General features: G+C 40.6%; 1 protein-coding gene across 1 annotated transcript in view; it reads right to left on the minus strand.

Annotated features, from left to right (window-relative positions):
* Positions 1–290: 290 nt before the first annotated feature.
* LOC122563212 (peptidase inhibitor 16-like) overlaps positions 291–23,071 on the minus strand; it is a 66,185-nt gene continuing 43,404 nt past the window's right edge. Inside the window, exon 8 of the mRNA XM_087973392.1 lies at positions 291–586. Coding sequence (XP_087829518.1) covers positions 291–586 — 296 coding nt within the window. The remainder of the gene's footprint in view (positions 587–23,071) is intronic.

Here is a 23,071-nt window from a genome sequence, read left to right on the forward strand (position 1 = left end):
AGCCAATTCTCTATCTGCGACAATATACATCCCCAACACCATGGACTCTTAACCTTTTGTGAGGGACCTTGTCAAATACCTTCTGGATATCCAAACACAGCATATCTACTGGTTCCCCTCCATCCACTCTTGTTGAGACCTCCTCAAAAAATTTCTAATAAATTAGTCAAACATGATTTCCCCTTTACAAAGCCATGATGAGTCCATTTGGTTAGATTATGATTATCCAAATGTTCCACAATGACGTCCTTAATCATAAAAATATTTTTCATCAATAGATGTTACACTAATCAACCTGTAGTTGTTTTTGCTTCCCTCCCTTTTTGAGTAGGGGTATCACATTCACAGTTTTCCTCTGGTACTTTTCCAGAATCCAAGGATTGTTGGGAAATTACAACCAATGCATCCATTATCTCTGGAGCCACTTCTTTTAGGATCCTTGGATGCAACCCATCATAGTCAGGGGACTTGGCTGCCTTTAGCCCCATTAGTTTGTCCAATACTACTTTCCTCATGATAGCACTTAATTCCTCACCTGTACTCTTTACTAGCAATGGGATGTTCAAAGTATTTTCTGTCATAAAAGCTATATAGTTAAAAAAAATTTGTTAGTTTTTATATTCCTCACTAGTCTGCCCTTATAGTTTATTTTCTATCATCCCTTTAGTCATCCTTTGGTGGATTCTGAATTTAACCCAGTCTTTGAGGCTTTTCCTCCTTTTACGCTTTTCCTTTTATCTTTATATTTTCCTTAACTTCCTTGGCTTATCCCTCTCTTAGAATCTTTCCTCCTTACTGGGATGTCAAAGTCATGAATTGCCTCCTTGAATATCTGTCACAGTTTACTTCCTGTCATTCCTACTAATCTATCTGCCCAGTTCACTTTAGATACCTCTATCCTCATTTCATTGTAATTCCCTTTATTTAAGTTAAATATAGTTGTTTCCAATCCATATTTCTCACAAACTGAATATTAAATTCTATCATGTTATAATTACTACTTCATAGATAATCTTTTAATCAGAGATAATTTACTAAACCTGCATTATTACCTATTACCAGATGCAAGATAGCCTGCTCCCTGTCATGGTTAGTTCCATGACATATTGCTCGAGGAAGCCATCACTAATGCACTCTGTGAATTTGTTGTTGTAGCTACCCTTTTCAACTGGATTGATTCAATAAACATGAAGATAAAAGTCACCGATAATTATTGCTCTTTTTTCTCATGCTCCTATTATTTGTTAATTTATACCCTTTCCTGCAGAGTGGCTACTGTTTGCAGGTCTACATGCTGCTGCTTCTTTCCCCTGCTGTTATTTACCTACACCCAACTGAGCTCTACATCATCTGATCCTAGATCATGTCTCCTAACTGTCTTCGTATTATTCACAGTACTACTTTACCACCTTTTCCTTCTCTCCTGTCTTTCCAAAAGGTCAAATATCCCTGAATATTAAGTTCCCTGTTCTGATCTCCTTGTAACAATGCCTCTGAAATGGCTATAAGACCATAACCAGTTCTCCTGATTTGCATCATTAGTTTGCCTAATCCCAAATGTTTTGTGCATCAGGATAAAGAGCTTTTCGGCTTGCGTTTTTGTCATTTACAATCATTCAATTATTTTTGTTCTGTGGCTCTAATTGCCTCTCATCCTTGATTATCCTGTCTACCACTTTTGGTCTTTATTGTTCTTTCTTTTATTGTTGTCCATGTTTCTCTTTCTCTTGTCAGCCTGATTAGGTTCCAACCCACCTACCATTCTAGTTTAAACACACCCCAACCACATGAGCCAATTCCAGTCCTGCTCATGCAGTTTGTGCTGGTTTCCCAGACTGGTCCCAATCTCCGAGTAAACTGAACCCCCTACCTCTTGCATCATTCTTCCAGTTATGTATTCATCTGACATATGCTGCTATTTGTATTCTGATTGCTACTAGTGCATGAGATCACTTCCTTTGAGGTCCTATTTTTCAACTTACTTCCTAACTACCCATATTTTGCCTTTAGAACCTCATCCTCATTTTTTTAAACATGCATCATTGGCACCAATGTGTACCACGATCATTGGCTGTTCACCCTCCCCCTTCAGGATGTCCTGTAGCCGCTCTGACAGACCTTTGACTCCAGAACCAAGGAGGCAACCTACTTTCCAGGAGTCTCATTTTCAGCTTCAAAAAAAACCTACCTGTTCCACTTACAGCTAAACCTTTTAAGACTATTGTATCCCCATTATTTCCCCTCCTCTCCCATGCATCAAAGCCTGTGCAATGAATTTGGCTGTTACTGGTTTCTGATGCAAAGTATTCATTTAGAACACTATCTACATCCTCCGGCTCCACACACAAATAACACTGTGGCCCTTAATGGGTCCTATACATCCTTCTATCCTTAATGTATTTATAAAATAACTTAGCATTTCTCTGTATTTTCCAGCTATTATCCTTTCATGCTCCCTTTATGCTCTCCTAATTTCATTTTTTAAGTTGTCTCTTGCACATTCTGTGCTCCTATTGGTTTCTGTTCTGAGCGCTCAGTGTCTGCTATAAGCCTCCCTTTCACTCTTTATTCAATCCCTATATCCCTTGATAGCCAAGGTTAGCTGGACTTGTTGGTTCCACTCTTTATCTTTGGAACATATTGGCCCTGCACTCTACTTCTTTCCTTCTTGAATATGTCCTACTGCTCTTACGCAGATTTACTTAAAAGTATCTGCTCCCAGCCCCCTCTGGCCCAATTATACCTGATCATATTAAAATGGGCCTTACTCCAATTTATAATTTTGATTTCAGGCCCGTCCTGGTCTTTTCCCATAACAATCTTGAAGTTAATATGTTGCCCCACACCGACCAGAAGCAGCCACTTACCCAGGAAATGTGGGAGATGTGCTGGTCTGCCAGTGAGATTGAAGCAACGTGATTTCAAGAATTCCCCTTCCCCAGCACACTCCTGGCAAACTTCCAAGCTATTAAAAACAAGCTGGGTGAACTTAAAGCTAGACTCACCCACCAAAAGGAATTAAGAGACTGCGGTGTTTTTTGTTTTATGAAGATGTGACTCACTCCTGCTTCACCTGACTAGGTCTTACACCTGAGGGCTTCTCAATCCACTGATAGAGCACACCGTATCCTCAGGCTAGACACAGGGTGGAGGGGTCTGCGTCCTGATCAAGCTAGTGCTTGGATGTGCGGACCCTGGCTAGTTACTGCTCCCCAGGCCTAGGATATCTAATGGTGAAGTGCCATCCTTACTACCTGCTGTGGGAGTTCATCTCTGCTAACCTGACAGCAGTTTACATCACGCCCCATGGAGAAGTCAAGAGTGCACTTGATGAAATACACACTGCTACAAATAGCCTTGAGATGGAATACCCCAAGACTTGTTCATCGTGGCCGGTGACTTCAACCAAGCCAACCTCAAGCATATGCAGCCAAAATATAACAACAATCTCCTGTTCCATCACAGTCCCAAACACCTTGGACCATTGCAACACAATCATCAAAGACACCTACCACTCCAATCCCCGCCTGCATTTTGGTAAATCAGACTACAAGGCTGTGTTCCTTCTCCCGGTTTAGAAGCAGAAACTGAAGCATGACGATCCGGTACAGAAAGCTGTACAGTGCTGGTCCACGTGACTGCTTGGAATCAGTGGGCTGGCCCATATTCAAGAACTTGATGATCAACCTAAATGAGTATCGCCAGTACCGTCACAGACCTCATTAGTAAGTGCAGAGAGAAATGCATGCCAAATAAGTTGATCCTGTTCCCTAACCAGAAACTAGGGATGAACCAGGAGATCCAGTCCCTTTTGAAGTCTAGGTCTGAGGCGTTCAAGTCGGGTAACCCTGACCTGTACAGGAAATCTAGGTATGATCTTTGCAAAGAAATTAGGGATGCCAAGGAACAATACTAGATTAAACAAGATCCTAGACTAACCACACAACCACATGTCAACTGTGGCAAAGCTTATATGATATAACAGGCGAGTAGAAGTGGAGTTGAGTAGAATTGCTGACAACAATGCATCCCTTTCGATGAGCTCAATGCATTCTATGCTCATTTTGAACAGAAGGTTGGTGAAATGATGTTATCAGCCCCGACAGCCTTGGCCACCATCCCGTACCTTCAGATCGGCCTTCTTTCGGGTGAACCCATGGAAAGCAACTGGCCTCAATAGAGTCCCCAGCCTTCCACTCGGTTCCTGAGGAGACCAGCTGGCGGGAATATTCACAGATATCTTTGACCTCTCCTTGCTACAATCTGAAATCCCCACCTGCTTCAAGAAGACCATTATCATCTCAGTGCCAAAGAAAAATTAGGCAAAGTGCTTTAATGACTACCACCAGGTGGCTTTGACATCCATCATTATGAAGTATTTTGAGAGGTTAGTAATGGCCCATATCAACTTCAGCCTCTCAGACCACCTTGATCCACTAGAATTCACCTACCATCGCAACAGATCTACAGCTGACAGCATCTCCCTGATCCTACATTCATCTCTGGAACATCCGAATAACATGGATTACATCAGACTCCTATTTATTGACGTTAGCTCTACCTTTTGCATCGTAATACCAACCAAACTCATCTCCAAACTCTGGGATCTGGGACTCTGCTCGCCCTTCTGCCTTGATTTCCTGACCTGCACACTGCAATCAGTAAGGATAGGCGACAACACCTCCTCCACCATAATCCTCAACACCGGTGCCCTGCAGGGCTGTTTACCCAGCCCTTTACTATACTCATTATGCACTCACAACTATGTGACTAAATTCAGCTCCAACTTCATTTACAAATTTGCTATTTACATCCACCATAGTAAGTCAGATCTCAAACAATGACGAGAGTGAGTACAGGAAAGAGATAAAAGTCCTTAGCAGCATGGCGCAAAGACAACAATCTCTCCCTCAATGACAGCAAAATGAAGGATCTGGTCATCGACTTCAGGAAGCAGAGTGGAGGACACACCCATGTCTGTATCTATGATACTGAGGTGGAGATGATCAAGAGCTTCAAGTTCTGAGGAGTAAATATCACCAAACATTTGTCCTGGTCCATCCACATCAATGCTAAAGTCATGAAAGCACAGCAATGCCTCTACTCCCTCAGAAGGCTAAGGAAATTTGTCAAGTTCACAATGACTCTCACCAGTTTTTATAGATACACCATAGAAAGCATGCTATCTGGATGTATCACAGATTTGTATGGCAACAATCTGAGTTCCTCATTTCCCCTCCCCCCACTTTGTCTCAGTCAAATCCCTCGAACTCAGCACCGCCCTCCTAACCTGCAATCTTCTTCCTGACCTCTCCGCCCCCACCCCACTCCGGCCTATCACTCTCACCTTGACCTCCTTCCACCTATCGCATTTCCAACGCCCCTCCCCCAAGTCCCTCCTCCCTACCTTTTATCTTAGCCTGCTGGGCACACTTTCCTCATTCCTGAAGAAGGGCTTATGCCCGAAATGTCAATTCTCCTGTTCCTTGGATGCTGCCTGACCTGCTGCGCTTTTCCAGCAACACATTTTCAGCTTCCTTTCAGTGACTCCACCTATACTTCCCATTGCCTCAGGAAAGCAGTCAACATACTCAAAGACTCCTCTAACCCCAGTTATAATCTCTTCTACTCTCTTCCATTGGACAGAAGATACAAAAGTTTGAAAACATGTACTAACAGATTCAAGAACAACTTCTTCCCTGCTCTTGTCAGACTTATGAACAGACTTCTCATATATTAGATTTGACCTTTCTCTGCACACTCTCTGAAGCTGTATCACTATGTTCTGCATTCTGCTCTATTATCCTGATGTACTTATGTAAGGTATGATTCATCTGGATAGTTTGTAAACAATAATTTTCACTGCATCTCAATGCATGTGACAATAATAACTCAATACAAATCAAATTAAATATCTGCAATATGTTTCATCTGTGATGATTCAATCACTTCATTACCTAAAATTAAATCCAGGACCACCCCCTGTCTTGTCCAACCTTCTACAAATTGGCTTAAAAGGCTCTCATGGATGCATTTCAAGAATTCCACTCCCTCGAAACTTTTCACACTATAACTATCCCAGAAGATGTTAGAGAAATTCAAATCACCTACTACCATAATCCTATTTTACATTTAGACAATAGACAATAGACAATAGGTGCAGGAGTAGGCCATTCAGCCCTTCGAGCCTGCACCGCCATTCAATATAATCATGGCTGATCATTCCTAATCAGTATCCTGTTCCTGCCTTATCTCCATAACCCTTGATTCCACTATCTTTGAGAGCTCTATCCAACTCTTTCTTAAATGAATCCAGAGAGTGGGCCTCCACTGCCCCCTGTGGCAGAGCATTCCACACAGCCACCACTCTCTGGGTGAAGAAGTTTCTCCTGAGCTCTGTCCTAAATGGTCTACCCCATATTTTTAAGCTGTGTCCTCTGGTTCGGCACTCACCCATCAGTGGAAATATGTTTCCTAGTGCCAGAGTGTCCAATCCTTTCATAATCTTATACGTCTCAATCAGATCCCCTCTCAATCTTCGAAACTCAAGGGTATACAAGCCAAGTCGCTTCAGTCTTTCAGTGTAAGGTAATCCTGCCATTCCAGGAATTGACCTCGTGAACCTACGCTGCACTCCCTCAATAGCCAGAATGTCTTTTCTCAAATTTGGAGACCAGAACTGCACACAGTACTCCAGGTGTGGTCTCACCAGGGCCCTGTACAGCTGCAGAAGCACCTCTTTGCTTCTATACTCAATTCCTCTTGTTATGAAGGCCAGCATGCTATTAGCCTTCTTCACTACCTGCTGTACCTGCATGCTTGCCTTCATTGACTGGAGTACAAGAACACCCAGATCTCTCTGTACTGCCCCTTTACATAAATTGATTCCATTGAGGTAGTAGTCTGCCTTCCTGTTCTTGCTACCAAAGTGGATAACCATACATTTATCCACATTAAACTGCATCTGCCATGCATCTGCCCAATCACCTAACTTGTCCAGGTCACCCTGTAATCTCCTAACATCCTCATCACATTTCACCCTGCCACCCAGCTTTGTATCATCAGCAAATTTGCTAATGTTATTGCTGATACCATCTTCATTAACATATATTGTAAAAAGCTGCGGTCCAAGCACGGATCCCTGTGGTACCCCACTGGTTACTGCCTGCCATTCCGAAATGGAGCCGTTTATCACTACCCTTTGTTTCCTATTAGCCAACCAATTTTCAATCCAATCTAGTACTTTGCCCCCAATACCATGCACCCTAATTTTACTCACTAACCTCCTGTGTGGGACTTTATCAAAAACTTTCTGAAAGTCCAGGTACACTACATCTACTGGATCTCCCTTGTCCAACTTCATAGTTACATCCTCAAAAAATTCAAGAAGATTAGTCAAGCATGATTTCCCCTTCATAAATCCATGCTGACTCTGTCCTATCCTGTTACTACTATCCAGATGAGCAGTAATTTCATCCTTTATAATAGACTCCAGCATCTTTCCCACCACTGAGGTCAGACTAACTGGTCTATAATTTCCTGCTTTCTCTCGCCCACCTTTCTTAAAAAGTGATATAACATTAGCCACCCTCCAATCCTCAGGAACCGACCCCGAATCTATTGAACTCTGGAAAATAATCACCAACGCATCCACGATTTCCCGAGCCACCTCCTTCAGTACCCTGGGATGTAGACCATCAGGCCCTGGAGACTTATCAACCTTCAGACCTAACAGTCTCTCCAACACCAAATCCTGGCAAATATAAATTCCCTTAAGTTCAGGTCCTTCAGCCACTGTTACCTCAGGGAGATTGCTTGTGTCTTCCCCAGTGAACACAGATCTGAATTACCCATTTAATTCCTCTGTCATTTCTTTGTTCCTAGTAATATATTCCCGTTTCTGTCTTCAAGGGCCCAATTTTTGTCCTAACCATTTTTTTGCCTTGCACATACCTAAAAAAGCTTTTAGTATCCTCCTTAATATTCTTGGCCAGTTTACCTTTGTACCTCTTTTTTCCTCTGCGTATTTCCTTCTTAGTAATCCTCTGTTGCTCTTTAAAAGCTTCCCAGTCCTCAGTTTTCCCACTTATCTTAGCTATGTTATACTTTTTCTCTTTTAACTTTATATGTTTCTTTACTTCCCTCATCAGCCACGGCCACCCATGCCTCCTCCTGGGATCTTTCTTCCTTTTAGGAATGAACTGATCCTGCAACTTCTGCATTATACACAGAAATATCCGCCATTGTTCCTCCACGGTCATCCCTGCTAAGGTATTGCACCATTGAACTTTGGCCAGCTCCTCCCTCATAGCTCCATAGTTCCCTTTATTCAACAGAAGTACTGTCACTTCCGACTGTACCCTCTCCCTCTCAAACTGCAGATTGAAGCTTATTGTATTATGGTCACTATTTCCCAATGGCTCCTTCACTTCGAGGTCTCTGACCAATTCTGGTTCGTTACACAATACCAGATCCAGAATTGCATTCTCCCTGGTCGGCTCCAGCACCAGCTGCTCTAAGAATCCTTCTCTGAGGCACTCCACAAAGTCTCTTTCTTGAGGCCCAATACCATCCTGATTCTCCCAGTCTACCTGCATGTTAAAATCCCCCATAACAACTGTAGTGACATCTTTGCGACAGGCCAATTTCAGCTCCTGATTTAACCTATATCCGACATCCAGACTACTGTTTGGGGGCCTGTAGATGACTCCCAAGAGGGTCTTTTTACCCTTAGTATTTCGAAGCTCTATCCACACTGACTCTACATCCCCTGACTCTAGGTCCCCCCGTGCAAGGGACTGAATATTGTCCCTTACCAACAAGGCCACCCCATCCCCTCTGCCCGTCAGTCTGTCCTTACGATAGCAAGTGTATCCTTGAATATTCATTTCCCAGGCCCTGTCCACTTGAAGCCACGTCTCAGTTATCCCCACAATATCGTATCTGCCAATTTCCAAAAGAGCCTCAAGCTCATCCATCTTATGTCTAATGCTTTGTGCATTCATGTGTTTCTGTGGAATATGCCTCCACATCTGTTTTTTTATTTATCTCAAACTGTTTGGAGGGTATTGTTCAAGCCCAGCAATTGGATTTTCTATTTTGGCTTCTAAATTTGAATGATATGGCTCAATTTGAGGAGCTTTCTAAGGTGTTATCACCTCTCTACTCCTGTAATTGATTCCCTGATCAATATTGCAACAACCCCTCCTTATTTGCCTCCCTCCATGTCTCACCAAAAAACCCAATAAATCCTGGAATATTGAGCTGCCAACACTGTCCCTCTCTCAACCAAAGAAGCCATACATTGGCAAGCAGGTTTATCGGCCCGTCAAGTCCACACCACCCTACCAAAGAGCAACCCATCCTATCCCTGTAACCCTGCATTTCCCATGGCTAATCGACCTAGCCTGCACATCACTGAACACCATGAGGAATTTAGCATGGCCAGTCCACTTAACCTGCACACATTTGGACTGTGGGAAGAAGTCAGAAGCACCCAGAGGAAATCCATGCAGACACAGGGTGAATGTGCAAACTCCAAACTGGCAATCAACTGAGGCTGGTATCAAACCTGGGTCCCTGGTGCTATGATGCAGCAGTGCTAACCACAGAGCCATCATGTCACCAAGTTTTGGTGACAGTAATGACATCAGACCACCTTGCTTTAACTTGTGCCCTCAATTCATGTACAATATTTAAGATTTCCAGAAGGCTTTTGATAAAATGACACATCAAAGATTATTTTGGAAAAATAAAAGTGCACAATATAAACATAGCAAGATTAGTAGATTGGCTGAGAGAAAACAAAATATGCATAAATGAGTCTTTGCCTGATTGGCAGGGTGTGACATGCAGAGTCTTGCATGGGTCTGTGATGTGACCTCAGTGTTTTACAATTCACACTTTGGCAATGGGTGTGAAGGCAGACGAGTAAAATTCATATACAGCAAGCCAGGTAGGAAAGTATATTGTGAAGATATCATAAGGAAGTTGAAAACATATAGATAGGTTGGGTGAGTTGGTAAAAATCTGGCAGATGGAGTACGATGTGAGATAATGTGAAATTGTTCATTTTGGAAGAGACAATATTAAAAAAAAACAGAGCAATGAAGAATGACTGCTGAATTCTGAGGTGCACAGATTTACATGTTCAGGTGCATTAGTTACAAAATGGGTACACAGGTAAAGCACACAGTTGAGAGGTCTAAGGGGCTACTGTTATTTATTACAAGAGAACTTGAACCTAAAACTAAGGATATTATGTTTCAATTACAGGTCATTACTGAGATCACATTTTGAATACTATGTGCAGTTTTGATGTAAATGCATTGGACGAAATTCATTGCTGAATGATCCTGACAAAGTGAATGTGGAAAGGAGGTTTCCTTTTGTGGGCGAGTTCAAAATTAGGTTGCCCTGTTTTAAAATAAGGGGGTGATGAAGAGATTTTTTTTTCTCAATGAGGACTATGTGAATTTGGAGCTGTCTACTCAGAATGTAGGGAAGTTAATGTGGAATTTGAAACACAAACAGATCAGTCATGAACTAATTGAATAGCTGGGCAAGCTCGAGGGACTGAATAGTTACTTCTATGTATTTCGTATGTTTGTGTGTTTGGAACTTTGACATATTGGATTGAAAATCCACTGTGTAAAGATTATGCAAAATTGCTATTACCCCATACAAAGTGATGGAGTAGATTACTGTTTTGTTTATTTCAGGAGCAAAGTGAAACTTTTAGCATCAGAGGCAATTGCAGAAATCTTGCTTTCACTGACTCAGTAATGATACACATCAGGCTTCAATGTGCACTTCATCAGCAGGCCACTGATGGTCCAGGAATGCACATTCTAAGTCTTGGCTTCAGCAATCGGGAGCATCACATTCTACATGCTAATTTCTTCCTTGCTTTGTCAGCATAGCTGTAATCAGACAAAAGCACTTCAAAATGAAACCTGAAATTTCCATTCTCCAAACGTATTCAATATATATCACAGGAAGACAATGTTTCACTGCTGCTGCATTCTCACTGAAATGTAAGTATGCAACTACATGGTGTGGGATTGCAGAAGAATGTTTCCTTTGGCGGGGATGCAAAGAAGGTGGCTTACTGATGGAATTCTATGCCCAGAATAGCATTAAAACTTTGATTGCACAAAAGCTTAATTGTGTAGTGTTGCATACTTCAGGACTTCTGATGCAGGCGTGACAATGACCTCCTTGGGATGTGTCCATTCCACTCTGCGTAAAGACATAACACAAGGCTTTATTGTGATGGGTGTGAGGGCTGAAGAATTCCTTCAATAAACTTGTGTTATCTGTTTAATGTTCCCCAGGATTGTGTGCTGATAGATCTCACATTGAGATCGACATGGCTTTAGTCCTAGTTTTGACAGTTTAGAGATGGCTCATATTTGATGCTATCTGCCATCAGTCAGTCATTTGTGAGAGTTGAGCAATGCTTGGCCAGTATAATATCTTTCAATCTTGGGAAGTCTGAACATACTGCTCATCTCTCACCTGGGTGCAATCTACTCAAGTCCTACAGTGAAAATAACACACTAGATATTTAAAGAAGGCAAGTGAAGATATATTTGTGGAAAACCACTGCTATTTTTATATGCCACTGATATGCCTTCAGTAAGTTTTTCTTCTTCTCTCTCCCGTCTAACACAGCTGGGGTAGTGAGACCTTGCTGTATAGTTATATTGTTCACCTGGGAGATTTGGACAATTGTCCCCGTAGGTAACTGGGCCTAGAGAGTCCCCCTCAGATTCAGGATCACATTCTTTGCTTTGGCTTCTGCAGGTTTTGGCATCAAAGGCTGGAGGATAGGAGGAGCCAAGAACCTGTATATGAAGCACCCTGAATCTTTGCTTCAGTGCAAAGACTTTTCTCCATGTGGGCACCTGCAGTGAAGTTGGGGTCCCTTGGCCCGTCTCATGTTATCATTGATGTAGAGCATCTAGGGTTACAGCAATAGCGTGCATATCCATGTGCATATCTTAAAGACATAATACTAAGTTTGTTGGACCTTGCTTTCCCTGGATATCACCAACTACTTTTTAGACATACCCAAAAGCGCACATACCAGAACAGACATGGTATTGACAACATTGGTGTACTCTTCCATCAGACTGTACGGACTGTCTCTGAAAAGCCTGCTTACTGTTCTTGTAGCTGTCTGTGTGGTTGGATGAAGTTATTAAGAACACGGTTTGTCTTCTGCCTGTGGCTTAGTGGGTACTGGGTCTCAGAATTTTTGATGATTTAATGTTTACTGAATAAAATTAATAGCAACCTCTGGCATCCTACCATACAGTTAAACAAGACAATCCAGAAATTAATGTCAGAGACACTCTGCTCCTTTCCATTGTGCACAATTTCAGTTATTGCAGATGGAATCAACATTGAAATTATCGATTAGACACAAAAGTAATCAAAGTCTCCATTATTTCACCACAACGACAGATTGAATAGATAAGCCCAATTTACTGAAAAAATACTTCATTGAAAAGAAAAGGTAATCACTGTCATTTTTTAAAAAAATTAAATTTCCTTTCTCAAAGTTTATAATTTGCTATTTAGATGTCTAAAAGGAGAGACAATGGCCCAGTGGTATTATTGCTAACACAGGCAATGTTCTGGGGACCTGGGTTCGAATTCTGCTGAATTCACGGCAGATGGTAGAATTTGAATTCAATAAATATTTGGAATTAAGAGTCTAATGGTGTATTGTCAATTGTTGGAAAAACCCATCTGGTTCACCAATGCCCTTTAGGGAAAAAAACTGCCTTCCTTACCTGGTCTGGCCTGTATGGGACTCCATACCCACGGCAATGTGATTGACTCTTAACTGGCCTCTGAGCAATTAGGGGTGGGCAATAAAGGCTGGCATAACCACTGACACCCTCATCCCATCAATGAATTTTTAAAAATTACCCTTAATATCTTGTGTATGTTCTAACCTTTATTTCACTTTTAAATGATTTAAATGGGATTATATTCCTTACATCTTACTTTCTACTTTGCTGTCTGTGAGAATTTCCTAATCTGATTAGTTGATCAACTTGCCTGATCGGTTCCTGGATACCATTGCTGAGAATAGTGGAAGTCTGCATTCTGGAGTCACCTTTCTAGACAGCTTTTTTGAGGTTAAATGCAACACCATTTCTTTGCTATTCACTGCAAAAGCTGAGAGATTAAATTCCACAACTAAATTCAATGTTCTGACTGAATTGGATACAATTCAGAAACAACTTGAGGCAGGGATAAAATAAAAACCAACAAAGCATTATATTCAGGAAATAACTATTTGAAGTTATTCAACAAAGGTTCCTTTCTCAGTCCTCCAAATTGGATAAACATACCATTTAAATATAAAACCAGCACATATATAACAAAAGAAAATCATCAAAATAATTGAGACATTAATTTTTAATTTCATTTGCATTACAAGCATGGATTGTAATAAAAGTTCCCTTTGCATATTTTAAGGATTTTTAAAATTACACATTTTGCCTACTCTGATTTAGACATTACATAATATAGTCATTGAGTCATAGAGTCAATTAGCATGAAAGCAGACCCTTGGTCTAACTAGTCCATGCTGAACATAATCCCAAACCAATCTAGCTCCACTTGCCTGCTACTGGCCCATATCCCTCCAAACCTTTCCTATTAATGTACTTATCCAAATGTCTTTTATATGTGGCAATTGTACCCACATCCACCACTTCTTCTGGAAGTTCATTCCACACACGCACCATCTGCTGTAAAAAAAATTGCCCCCATGTCTTTTTTAAATCTCTCTCCTCTCCCCTTAAAAATTGCCCCCGGTCTTGAAATGTCTCATCCTAGGTTAAAAAAAAACCCATTACATCAATCTGTAGCCCTCATTATTTTATAAACTTATATATGGTCACCTCTCAACCTCCTACACTCCAATGAAAAAAGTTCCAGCTTATCCAACCTTTCTTTATAACTCAAACTTTCCATACCCGATAACATTCTGGTAAATCTCTTCTGAACCCTCTCCAGTTTAACAGTATCCTTCCTATAACTGGACGACCAGAACTGGACATAGTATTCAAGAAGAGGCCTCATCAATGTCTTGTACAGCCTCAACATGACTTCCCAACTCCGATATTCAAAGGAGTGAGCAAGGAAGGTAAGCATCCCAAACGTCTTTTTAACCACCCTGTCTATATGTGACACAAACCTCAAAGAATTATGTACCTGAATGCCTATATCCCTCTTCTGCAACACTACCCAAGGCCCTACCATTAATTGTATAAGCTCTACCCTTGTGTGTTGTACCAAAATGCAATACCTCGCATTTATCCAGATTGCGCTCCATCTGCTACCTTTTCAGCCCATTGACCCATTTCTTCAAGATCCCTTTGCAATCTTAGAAAACCTTCTCACTGTCTTCTATGCCACCAATTTTGGTGTCGTCCACAAATTCACTACTCATGCTTTTTTACTCTCATCCAAATCATTTATATAAATGACAAACAAAAGAGGACCCAGAACCTATTCCTGTGGAACACTGCTGGTGATAGACCTCCAGTCTGAAAAGGAATCCCCCACTTTCTGTCTCCTGCCACTAAGTCAATTATGTATCCAATTGGCAAGCTTATCCTGAATCCCACATGACCCAACTTTACTAATTAGTCTACCATGCGGAACTCTGTCGAAAGCTTTACTAAAGTCTCTGCTCTCATCAATCTTTTTGGTAACTTCCTCAAAAAGTTCAATCAAGTTTGTGAGACATGATTTTCATCACACAAAACCATGCTCACTATCCCTAATCAATTCTTGCCTCTCTAAATGTCCATCAATCTTGTCTGTTAAAATGACCTCCAATAATTTACCCACAACCAAAGTCAGACTCACAGGTCTATAGTTCCTCAGTTTCTCCTTACAATCTTTCTTAAACAAAGGTACAACATTAGCCACCCTCCAGTCATCAGGCACCTCACCTGGAGTTAATGACCCTTTGGTCCAATTTGTGCATGCCAACCAGACATCCAAAACTGATCTCATCCCATTTGCCAGCATTTGGCCCACATCCCTCTAAACCCTTCCTATTCATATACCCATTCAGATGCCTGTTAAATGTTGTAATTGTATCTGCCTCCATCACTTCCTCTGGCAACTCATTCAATACACACACCACCCTCTGCATGAACAAGTTGCCCCTCAGGTCCCTTTTAAATCTTTCTCCTCTCACGTTAAACCTTTGGCCTCTAGTTTTGGACTCCCCAACCCTGGGGAAAGGACCTATCCATGCCCCTCATGATTTTATAAACTTCTATAAGGTCACCCCTCAGCTCCAGGGGAAATAGCCCCAGCTTATTCAGCCTCTCCCTATAACTCAAACCCTCCAACTCTGACAACATTTAGAACCCTTTCAAGTTTCACTACATCTTGCCTATAGCAGGAAGAGCAAAATTGAACGCAGTAATCCAAAAGCAGCCTACAACCAATGCACTGTACTGCTGCTACAAGACATCCCAATTCAAATATTAAATAATTAGCACAGAAAATGACAATGAAATATTTGGAAGAACTTAAGCTATGATTTAAATTTTGACTGGCTATGGTAAAGGGTGTAATCTGAAGCATTATATATTTTTCCACTTTATCAGTCAGTTCACAGAACAACAGAAAACACTGACCCTTGCAAGTTAGTGATCCATTCCCCTATTCTATCTAAAGAATTACGTGTCTGATTTAATTTTTTGAACATTTTTAATCATACAATCTGCTACTTTTTTGTGTCTGGCAAGAGAAATAAATTAAGTAAGGCAGAATTATGACAGTCTAATGATATGTCATTGGAGAGAGATGTAATATTTTGAGCAGCTCAATGCCAGCCTCCACTGGTAATAACTGGTACTACAATACCATGCAGAGAAGAATTGGGTCCAAAACATGTTATGCCTTACCTGTTATAATGTAGCTATATTGTGTATGCTATTTACGTTGGATCAGTTATAACCTACGTTATTTGTCTAAGTGGTTAATAAAATTTACTGAAACTATTGATATGAATATAAAACCGGTAGTGAAGCAAATTGAATGTAATTTATTTCTGGGATCCAGAATGTTGCAAGTGCTTCCTAATGAACTGCAGTATGTGGTAGCAGCGTATTTTTCAAATAATATTCTCATCACCAACCCCATCCTTCTCCCTGACTGCTATCACAGGTTGAAAGATAATGTTTGTAACTATGTGACACAGAGCTGAGTTACCAACTCCATGTTCTATACATCACAACGACTACCTACTCAGATCTCCATATTGTTACACACTTCAGTCTGTCTACAGCTGAAATAATTTATATTGTTGCCCTCTGTAGACCTGATCATTTCAATTTTCTCTGATCAGGTCCACAATCCTTCATGCTTTCCTTCATAAACCTAAGTTTATCCAAAATGATGCTGCCTATATCCTCTCCTCATCAAGTCCTGATCACCAGTCACTCCCAATGACATTGAGCTAAATTAGCTTCCAGTCCTCCATTGCATTAAATTCAAATCTTATCTATCCCCATCCACCTCTGCAATTTCCACTCGAAGCTGTGGATTTTATACATTCCCTCCTCCATTTACTTGATTACAAGACCAGGAAACACCAAGACTACTTCAACCAGGATGACCACATCACCCATGTCCTCATTGACAAGAGGAAAGCTCACTGCGGCTAGCAAAAATAATATCACCAGCGAGGCAAACTCATTGAACAGCAAAGGCGGAGTTACAAGGATGAACCAGGGACATCTCGAACCAATGGTGTACTGAGAAAGCTAGAGACTTGCAAAACCCTGTCGATAAGCACGACATCCAGGGTTTTGTCAGTGCTATCAAGGCAATATATAGACTCCACACACTGGGTCACAAACCAGTGCAAAGTAAGGGCAGAACTCCGTTGAGAAACAAAGAAAACATCAGCCTCCTTTGGAGGGAACACTTCAAAGAACTTCTGAATCGTGCATGTTCAAGGAAATCACCCAACTCCCACCAAGTGTCATGGAAGTCAAAACCATCATTAAACACATTAAGAATAGAAAAGCTGCCGAAGTGGAGAGGATTCAGGCAAATATTTTCAAACTTGGAGGCCGAGAGCTCACCTGTCAACTCCACCAACTGTTCGTGAAAATTTACAGCAAAGAAGAATTCCCTGCTGATCTCAGGGATTTGCCATTACCAACCTATTCAAGAAAGGAGACAAAGTGAATTGTGGGAACTACTGAGGAATGTCCCTACTCTCCATTACTGGGAAGATCATTGCCCAAATCCTCTCCGGGTACCTTCTCTCCATTTCTGAGGAAATCCTTCCTGAATGCCAGTGTCGCTTCTAACCAAATCATGGAACTATGAACATGATTTTTACTGCTCCATAAAAAATGCCAAGAACAACGCCAATCACTCTGTATGGCCTTTATCAATTTGACCAAGGTATCTGATTCAATCAAGAAGTGATATGAAAGACTCTGTCAAAGGCCACTGTCTACACAAATTCATCAACATCCTTTGTCTCCTCCATGACAAGGTGTCACCACCTTCCTCACCAAGGTAAAATGACATAAACCTTCAAGAACAAGACTGAAGTCATGCAGAGATATGTCATCATGTTCTTGTTTTTCTTGATCTTCATTACCACCATCCTTTATCTTATCAAGAACAAGCTTCTCAGTGGTGTGGATGTTGTCAATAGAATGGATGAAACATGTTTCAACCTCATCTGGTTGAAATCCAATAAGAAAACAACATTGACATTGGCAATACAATTCATAATGCTGAGGACACTGTCACCTCTACTCTCTCAGAAGGGAGTCTTCAAACCTCGTCCAACACCTTTGCAGAAGCATACCAAAGAATTGGTCTCAGCCCCAACAGCAAGAAGACTCAAGTTGTTACCAACCTGTCCCTGGAGAATTTCTAGTCATGCTTCCAGTGAAATGAATGGAGAAATTCTTCAAATCATGTAAAATTCCCCCACCTGGGAGCAACTCTCATCTAAGGCTAACATTAAGCAGAGATCCAAAGCCACATTCAATCTGCAAGCTTGACCTTTGGATGCCAAAGGATGAGAGTGTTTGAAGACTGTGATATCCATATTGATACCAAGATCCTTATGCCTAATGCAGTCATCTTTCCAATTCTTCTATGTGGCTCTGAAACTTGCACTACAAATAGACATTACCTCAATATCTTGGAGAAGTAAAATCAACACTGTTTGAGACAGATTCTTCACATCAACTATAAAGTCAGGCATGATAATGTCAGCATCTTATGAAGGAACCAATAGCATCAGCAAAACGACCTTTGCTGGGTCCGTCACATACTTAGGATACGTGAGTTCTGACTACCAAAGCAAATCATCTTCACCCAGTTAACAGAAGGCACTTGGACAAGCAAAGGAAACATTTGAAAGACACCCTGCAGACATACCTCAAGAAATGCAACATAGATGTCAATGCCTTGGAAGCCCTCGGTCAGAACAAACCAACGTGGAGGAACCATCTGTCTGAAGAGACACAATTTATCGACAATACCCATCAGCAGGAGGAGCTATGGAAAAGGAGCATGAGAAAGGGATGCCAATGAACTTGAGTCTAAGGACCAATTGCATATAATGGAAACATTCAGCGTTGGAGATTTAGCTTTATGATTCAGTTCATCAGCCAATGCAAGGATCCAAAGAACCCATGACCAGTGACACAGAATCTCCTAGGTGCACAATCATACTTGTTAGCAAATCATACTGACCCATTAATTTGATCAGGTGTTTTTTGTCACTCCTCTTCATCCTTCCTTCTTCAACTCAGTGTCCATTCTTCCTTTCACAGTACATTGTTAAAGATATTGCAAATTATATGTATGTAATTTTGCAAACACTCAGTTTGGCTTTAGGTAAATTTTACTACCAAGATTTTGCTTTAAATGTTACTTTCACAAGTAGTTAAATTGCCCAGAGTGCAGTTAAGAGTCAACCACATTGCTGTGGGTCTGGAGTCACATGTAGGCCAGACCTGGTAAGGGTGGCAGTTTTCTTCCTTAAAGGGCATTAGTGAACCAGATGGGCTTTTTCCAGCAATGGATTTGTGGTCATCATTCACTCTTTAATTCCAGATATTTACTGAATTCAAACTCCATCATCTGCCACGGCAAGATTCAAACCCAAGCCCCAGAACATGACTTGTGTCTCTAGATTAACAGTCCAGTGATATCGCCACTAGGCCATTACCTTCCCATGTCCAACAATGATCTTCCCAACAATCCATAAATCACATACAATCATACAAATTAATGTTTCACGGATCACTAGGATTGATGTTTTTTATTCTAGTTTGTTATCTGATTCACTTAACAAATTCCATTCATATCAAAAGATGTTTTATGCTCTCTTTCAATAACAATAAAAGAAAGTTGGATAGAGTAACAATTCTTGTTTTCTATGACAAACATCAAAAAGCATAGCAATACAATATTTTACAATAAATCAATAAACCAGCATAATTACCCAGTAATTAGATAACATCCTCATATTCAAACAGTACTCTTAAAACTGGGTTACCTTCCTTCACATGCTTTCTTTCTCTATATTGCCTATCATGCTGAACATAAATCCTGAGAAGTTAATGTTCCGTGTGTGTTACTTAACTTGATTTGCCAGTACAATAGCAGTTAATTATATGATAATACCTTGAGCAATGGGACTGACTAAACATCATGCAACTACTTGCAGTTCACATCCCAAACCCCCAAAATAATTTGGGCAATGATAGATTTCTTGACTTCCATTCACTGCTTATTCAACTGCCAACCGTTGACAGGACTGACTCGGAGAATATGAAGAGAAGTTTTTTGGAATTTCTGGAACATTGTCTTCTACTGTTCTGACTATAAGTACTAGCATTATACTAATTGTTCACTATGTCATTTTCAATCGTAAAGTAAGGAAGCAATTTTCAAAATTATTGTAATTATTATAGCCAGATCATTAAAAACTCAAGAGTCCAGACTTTACGATGCATTATTTCTTGGAGTATTGGGTTCAGATTATATCACCTCACAATAAGTAAAGAATATTCATTGGCAGAGCAACAGGAATAGTAGTAAATAGAATATCAACATGAATAAATCTTAGTTGATTATATTTAACAGTTTGAAAACATAATGGTTAAGAGGAACCTTGTTAATCTTTAAAATAATCTACATTATTGCTGAAAAGAGTCTTGTAGAAGCTTTTCATCAGGACAGTGAAGAAGGAATTTAGAAGTAAATTTTTAAAAATTGTGAAGGAGAGTGTCGGTTGATTGACAAGTAGAGATATTGTATGGACAATGGGCCAGTTCATGGTGAATGTCAGTTAACTACCAAGTTCTGTTTAAATGTTAAACCTGGTAATTGGGCAAAAATTACCTTAAGCAATGAATCAGAAAAGGCTGCCCCCCACACTGTTGAATTGAAACAGGAACAAGAGTATACATTCTATCTGCAAGAAGTGAGTATTGTATTTTTCTACACGTAGCTTCGATATATTCACTAACAGAACGTTACTGAGCAGCCAAACAAATTGTGCCTATCACATAAATGACTATCATACAGTGCCTGCACAGATGCTAAGTATATGGACTCTATGCCCTAAAGATTGGCAGATGGAATCAAAAATCATATTCCTTTTACTGTTCACAACATGCAAGATACTGTCCGCACCCAATCAGCATGCACTTGTAAAACTCACAACAGTGTCTAACGTTAGATGTAATTCTATGATTGGACAATATTTGTTGAATAATCCTGAGTATGTGATGAATTGCACTGAAAAGTAGTTTAGTATACAGATATACATTAGTACACAGACAGAAAGAACAATGTGTCTATTTCAGTTGGCAAAACAAATGATGGTAATTCATGGGCTCATTACTCATCGCGATGCTTTGAACAACCACTTTACTTTGGTATTTCTTGTAAATAATCCTGATGAGTGCAAGATGAAGTTTCAACAACATGTGTTTTTCAGTAATACTCAAGTTATGGCCAAACAACTAAAGATATTTTAACCAGACTCATAGGCATGTATACTTTCCAGGATTTTCACTCATTAAAAATAAGAATAGAATCTTCCACTGTCATTGGGTGCCCCGCTCACTTGCTGAAGAAATGGTGGCACACCCAAGCTGACTATGCAACAAGGCCTGCAGTATCTTCCTCTAATCAGGCAATTTGGATGGCAATGATGAGTGCTCATTCAAAATCAAATTCCTGGAACTAGAAGCCCCTCTGGTGAGAACTGCCAACAATCAAAGGCTGGTGTTTTGCCCTTGACAGTGCCACTGCAAAGGCTGTGAGAACATGCTGCCAGCAGGATGTCCAACGTCCAGATGAGCAACGTCTTAGGTATGCTTTCTGTAGGAATGGATGGGGTTTGGGTTTAGGGGACATAGGGAGAAGTAGTTAGGGGGATGAAGGGAAAGGTAGGAGATTGGCTCTCAGTGGCCATAATGACTATGCCCCTCTACCCCTACCTTATGTTTAGTCCTTCGAACAGGCACAGAGCAGTGCAGATCAAGGGAACCACCCCAACCAAGTGACAGCCTGTTCACATTGGTTTACCAAGCAGTGACTGTCTCTTCCCTCTTGCCTGGAGTTGGAAATTAAAGATTCCACCCATAGTTTTATTAGATTAGATTACAGTGTGGAAACAGGCCCTTCAGCCCAACAAGTTCACACCGACCCGCCGAAGCGCAACCCACCATACATTTACCCCTTACCTAACACTACGGGCAATTTAGCCTGGCCAATTCACCTGACCTGCACATCTTTGGACTGTGGGAGGAAACCGGAGCACCCGGAGGAAACCCACTCAGACACGGGGAGAATGTGCAAACTCCACACAGTCAATCGCGTGAGGCGGGAATTGAACCCGGGTCTCTGGCGCTGTGAGGCAGCAGTGCTAACCACTGTGCCACCGTGCCGCCCACCATTTGAATTCTATGCTTAGCCCCACTAGGGGGTTGCAGAGTTTGTCACAAAGTATTCATAGAGTGGTGATGACCATCTCTTTTCTGATTTGTTCAGTCAAGGGCAGGAGCTCTGGGGTTTTACAAAATTTTCTATATTATTCCTGGCTCTGCAGCCATTGGTGCAATATGAGAAAATCCTCGGATCATTGGGTCAAAAAAGATTTACCAGACATTTATATATGTGCACATCAGCCTTTCTTTGCAGTCTGCTTGATGTCTTTGGTGAATTTAAGAGTGTTTCCAAATATAGAACTAAAAAAAAGATACATTTAACACTAAGCAATGACTATCATTGCTCCCCAGAGGAATTAGTTTCTATCTTACTGGTGGATAAAACAAGACATGAAAGATCATTTAAACATTTTTCAGGTGGTTAAGTATGAACTCACCTATTAAAGAGAAAAGTAAAGGAAAATAAATAATCCCCATTTCTTTCATAAACAAGCCTGTGATCCCCTATCTGGGTTAAATTTGCTCAAATAGTATGCTGCGACGAATTTTTTTTTAGTGTGAATTTATCTCAATTATTACACTCACTATCTTATTCTTTAATATTTAAGAAAACTTATAATATATAATTTATTATTTTGCCTCCTTCCTGTATGTTATTTAGGCTTGTATTGAATATTCCTCAGAGCCCTGTTAACTTCAGAATAGAGTATTATAAATAGAGTAACTTGCAGAGTGGGATTGTACAAGAGAAAATACCAAACATGGAATGTAAATTTGCTTGGCGTGGTTGTGGGTTTGGTTTGGTTGTGGGTTTACTTTCCACATTTTCATGTTTTTATGTTTTCTATACCTCTAAGCCTCACAAGCAGGGGTTTAGCCCACTGGCTGTCCCAGCAAAACATAAAGGTCTGGGTTTTGTAATAAAAATAACATTAGGTTAATAACATTCAATATTGTTAAGGATTAAGTGAGACAGCAACTTTTGGCAACCACACAGACAGTTAAATATGGAAATCAGGAAGATTCTCAATGGTGGATCCAGGGCTGAAATAGATTTCTAATCACTGTAAGATTCACAT

Source organism: Chiloscyllium plagiosum, unplaced genomic scaffold (assembly GCF_037043375.1).
Source record: "Chiloscyllium plagiosum isolate Xiang-an unplaced genomic scaffold, Cpla_swu_hap1 HiC_scaffold_26, whole genome shotgun sequence".
Lineage (NCBI taxonomy): Eukaryota > Metazoa > Chordata > Chondrichthyes > Orectolobiformes > Hemiscylliidae > Chiloscyllium > Chiloscyllium plagiosum.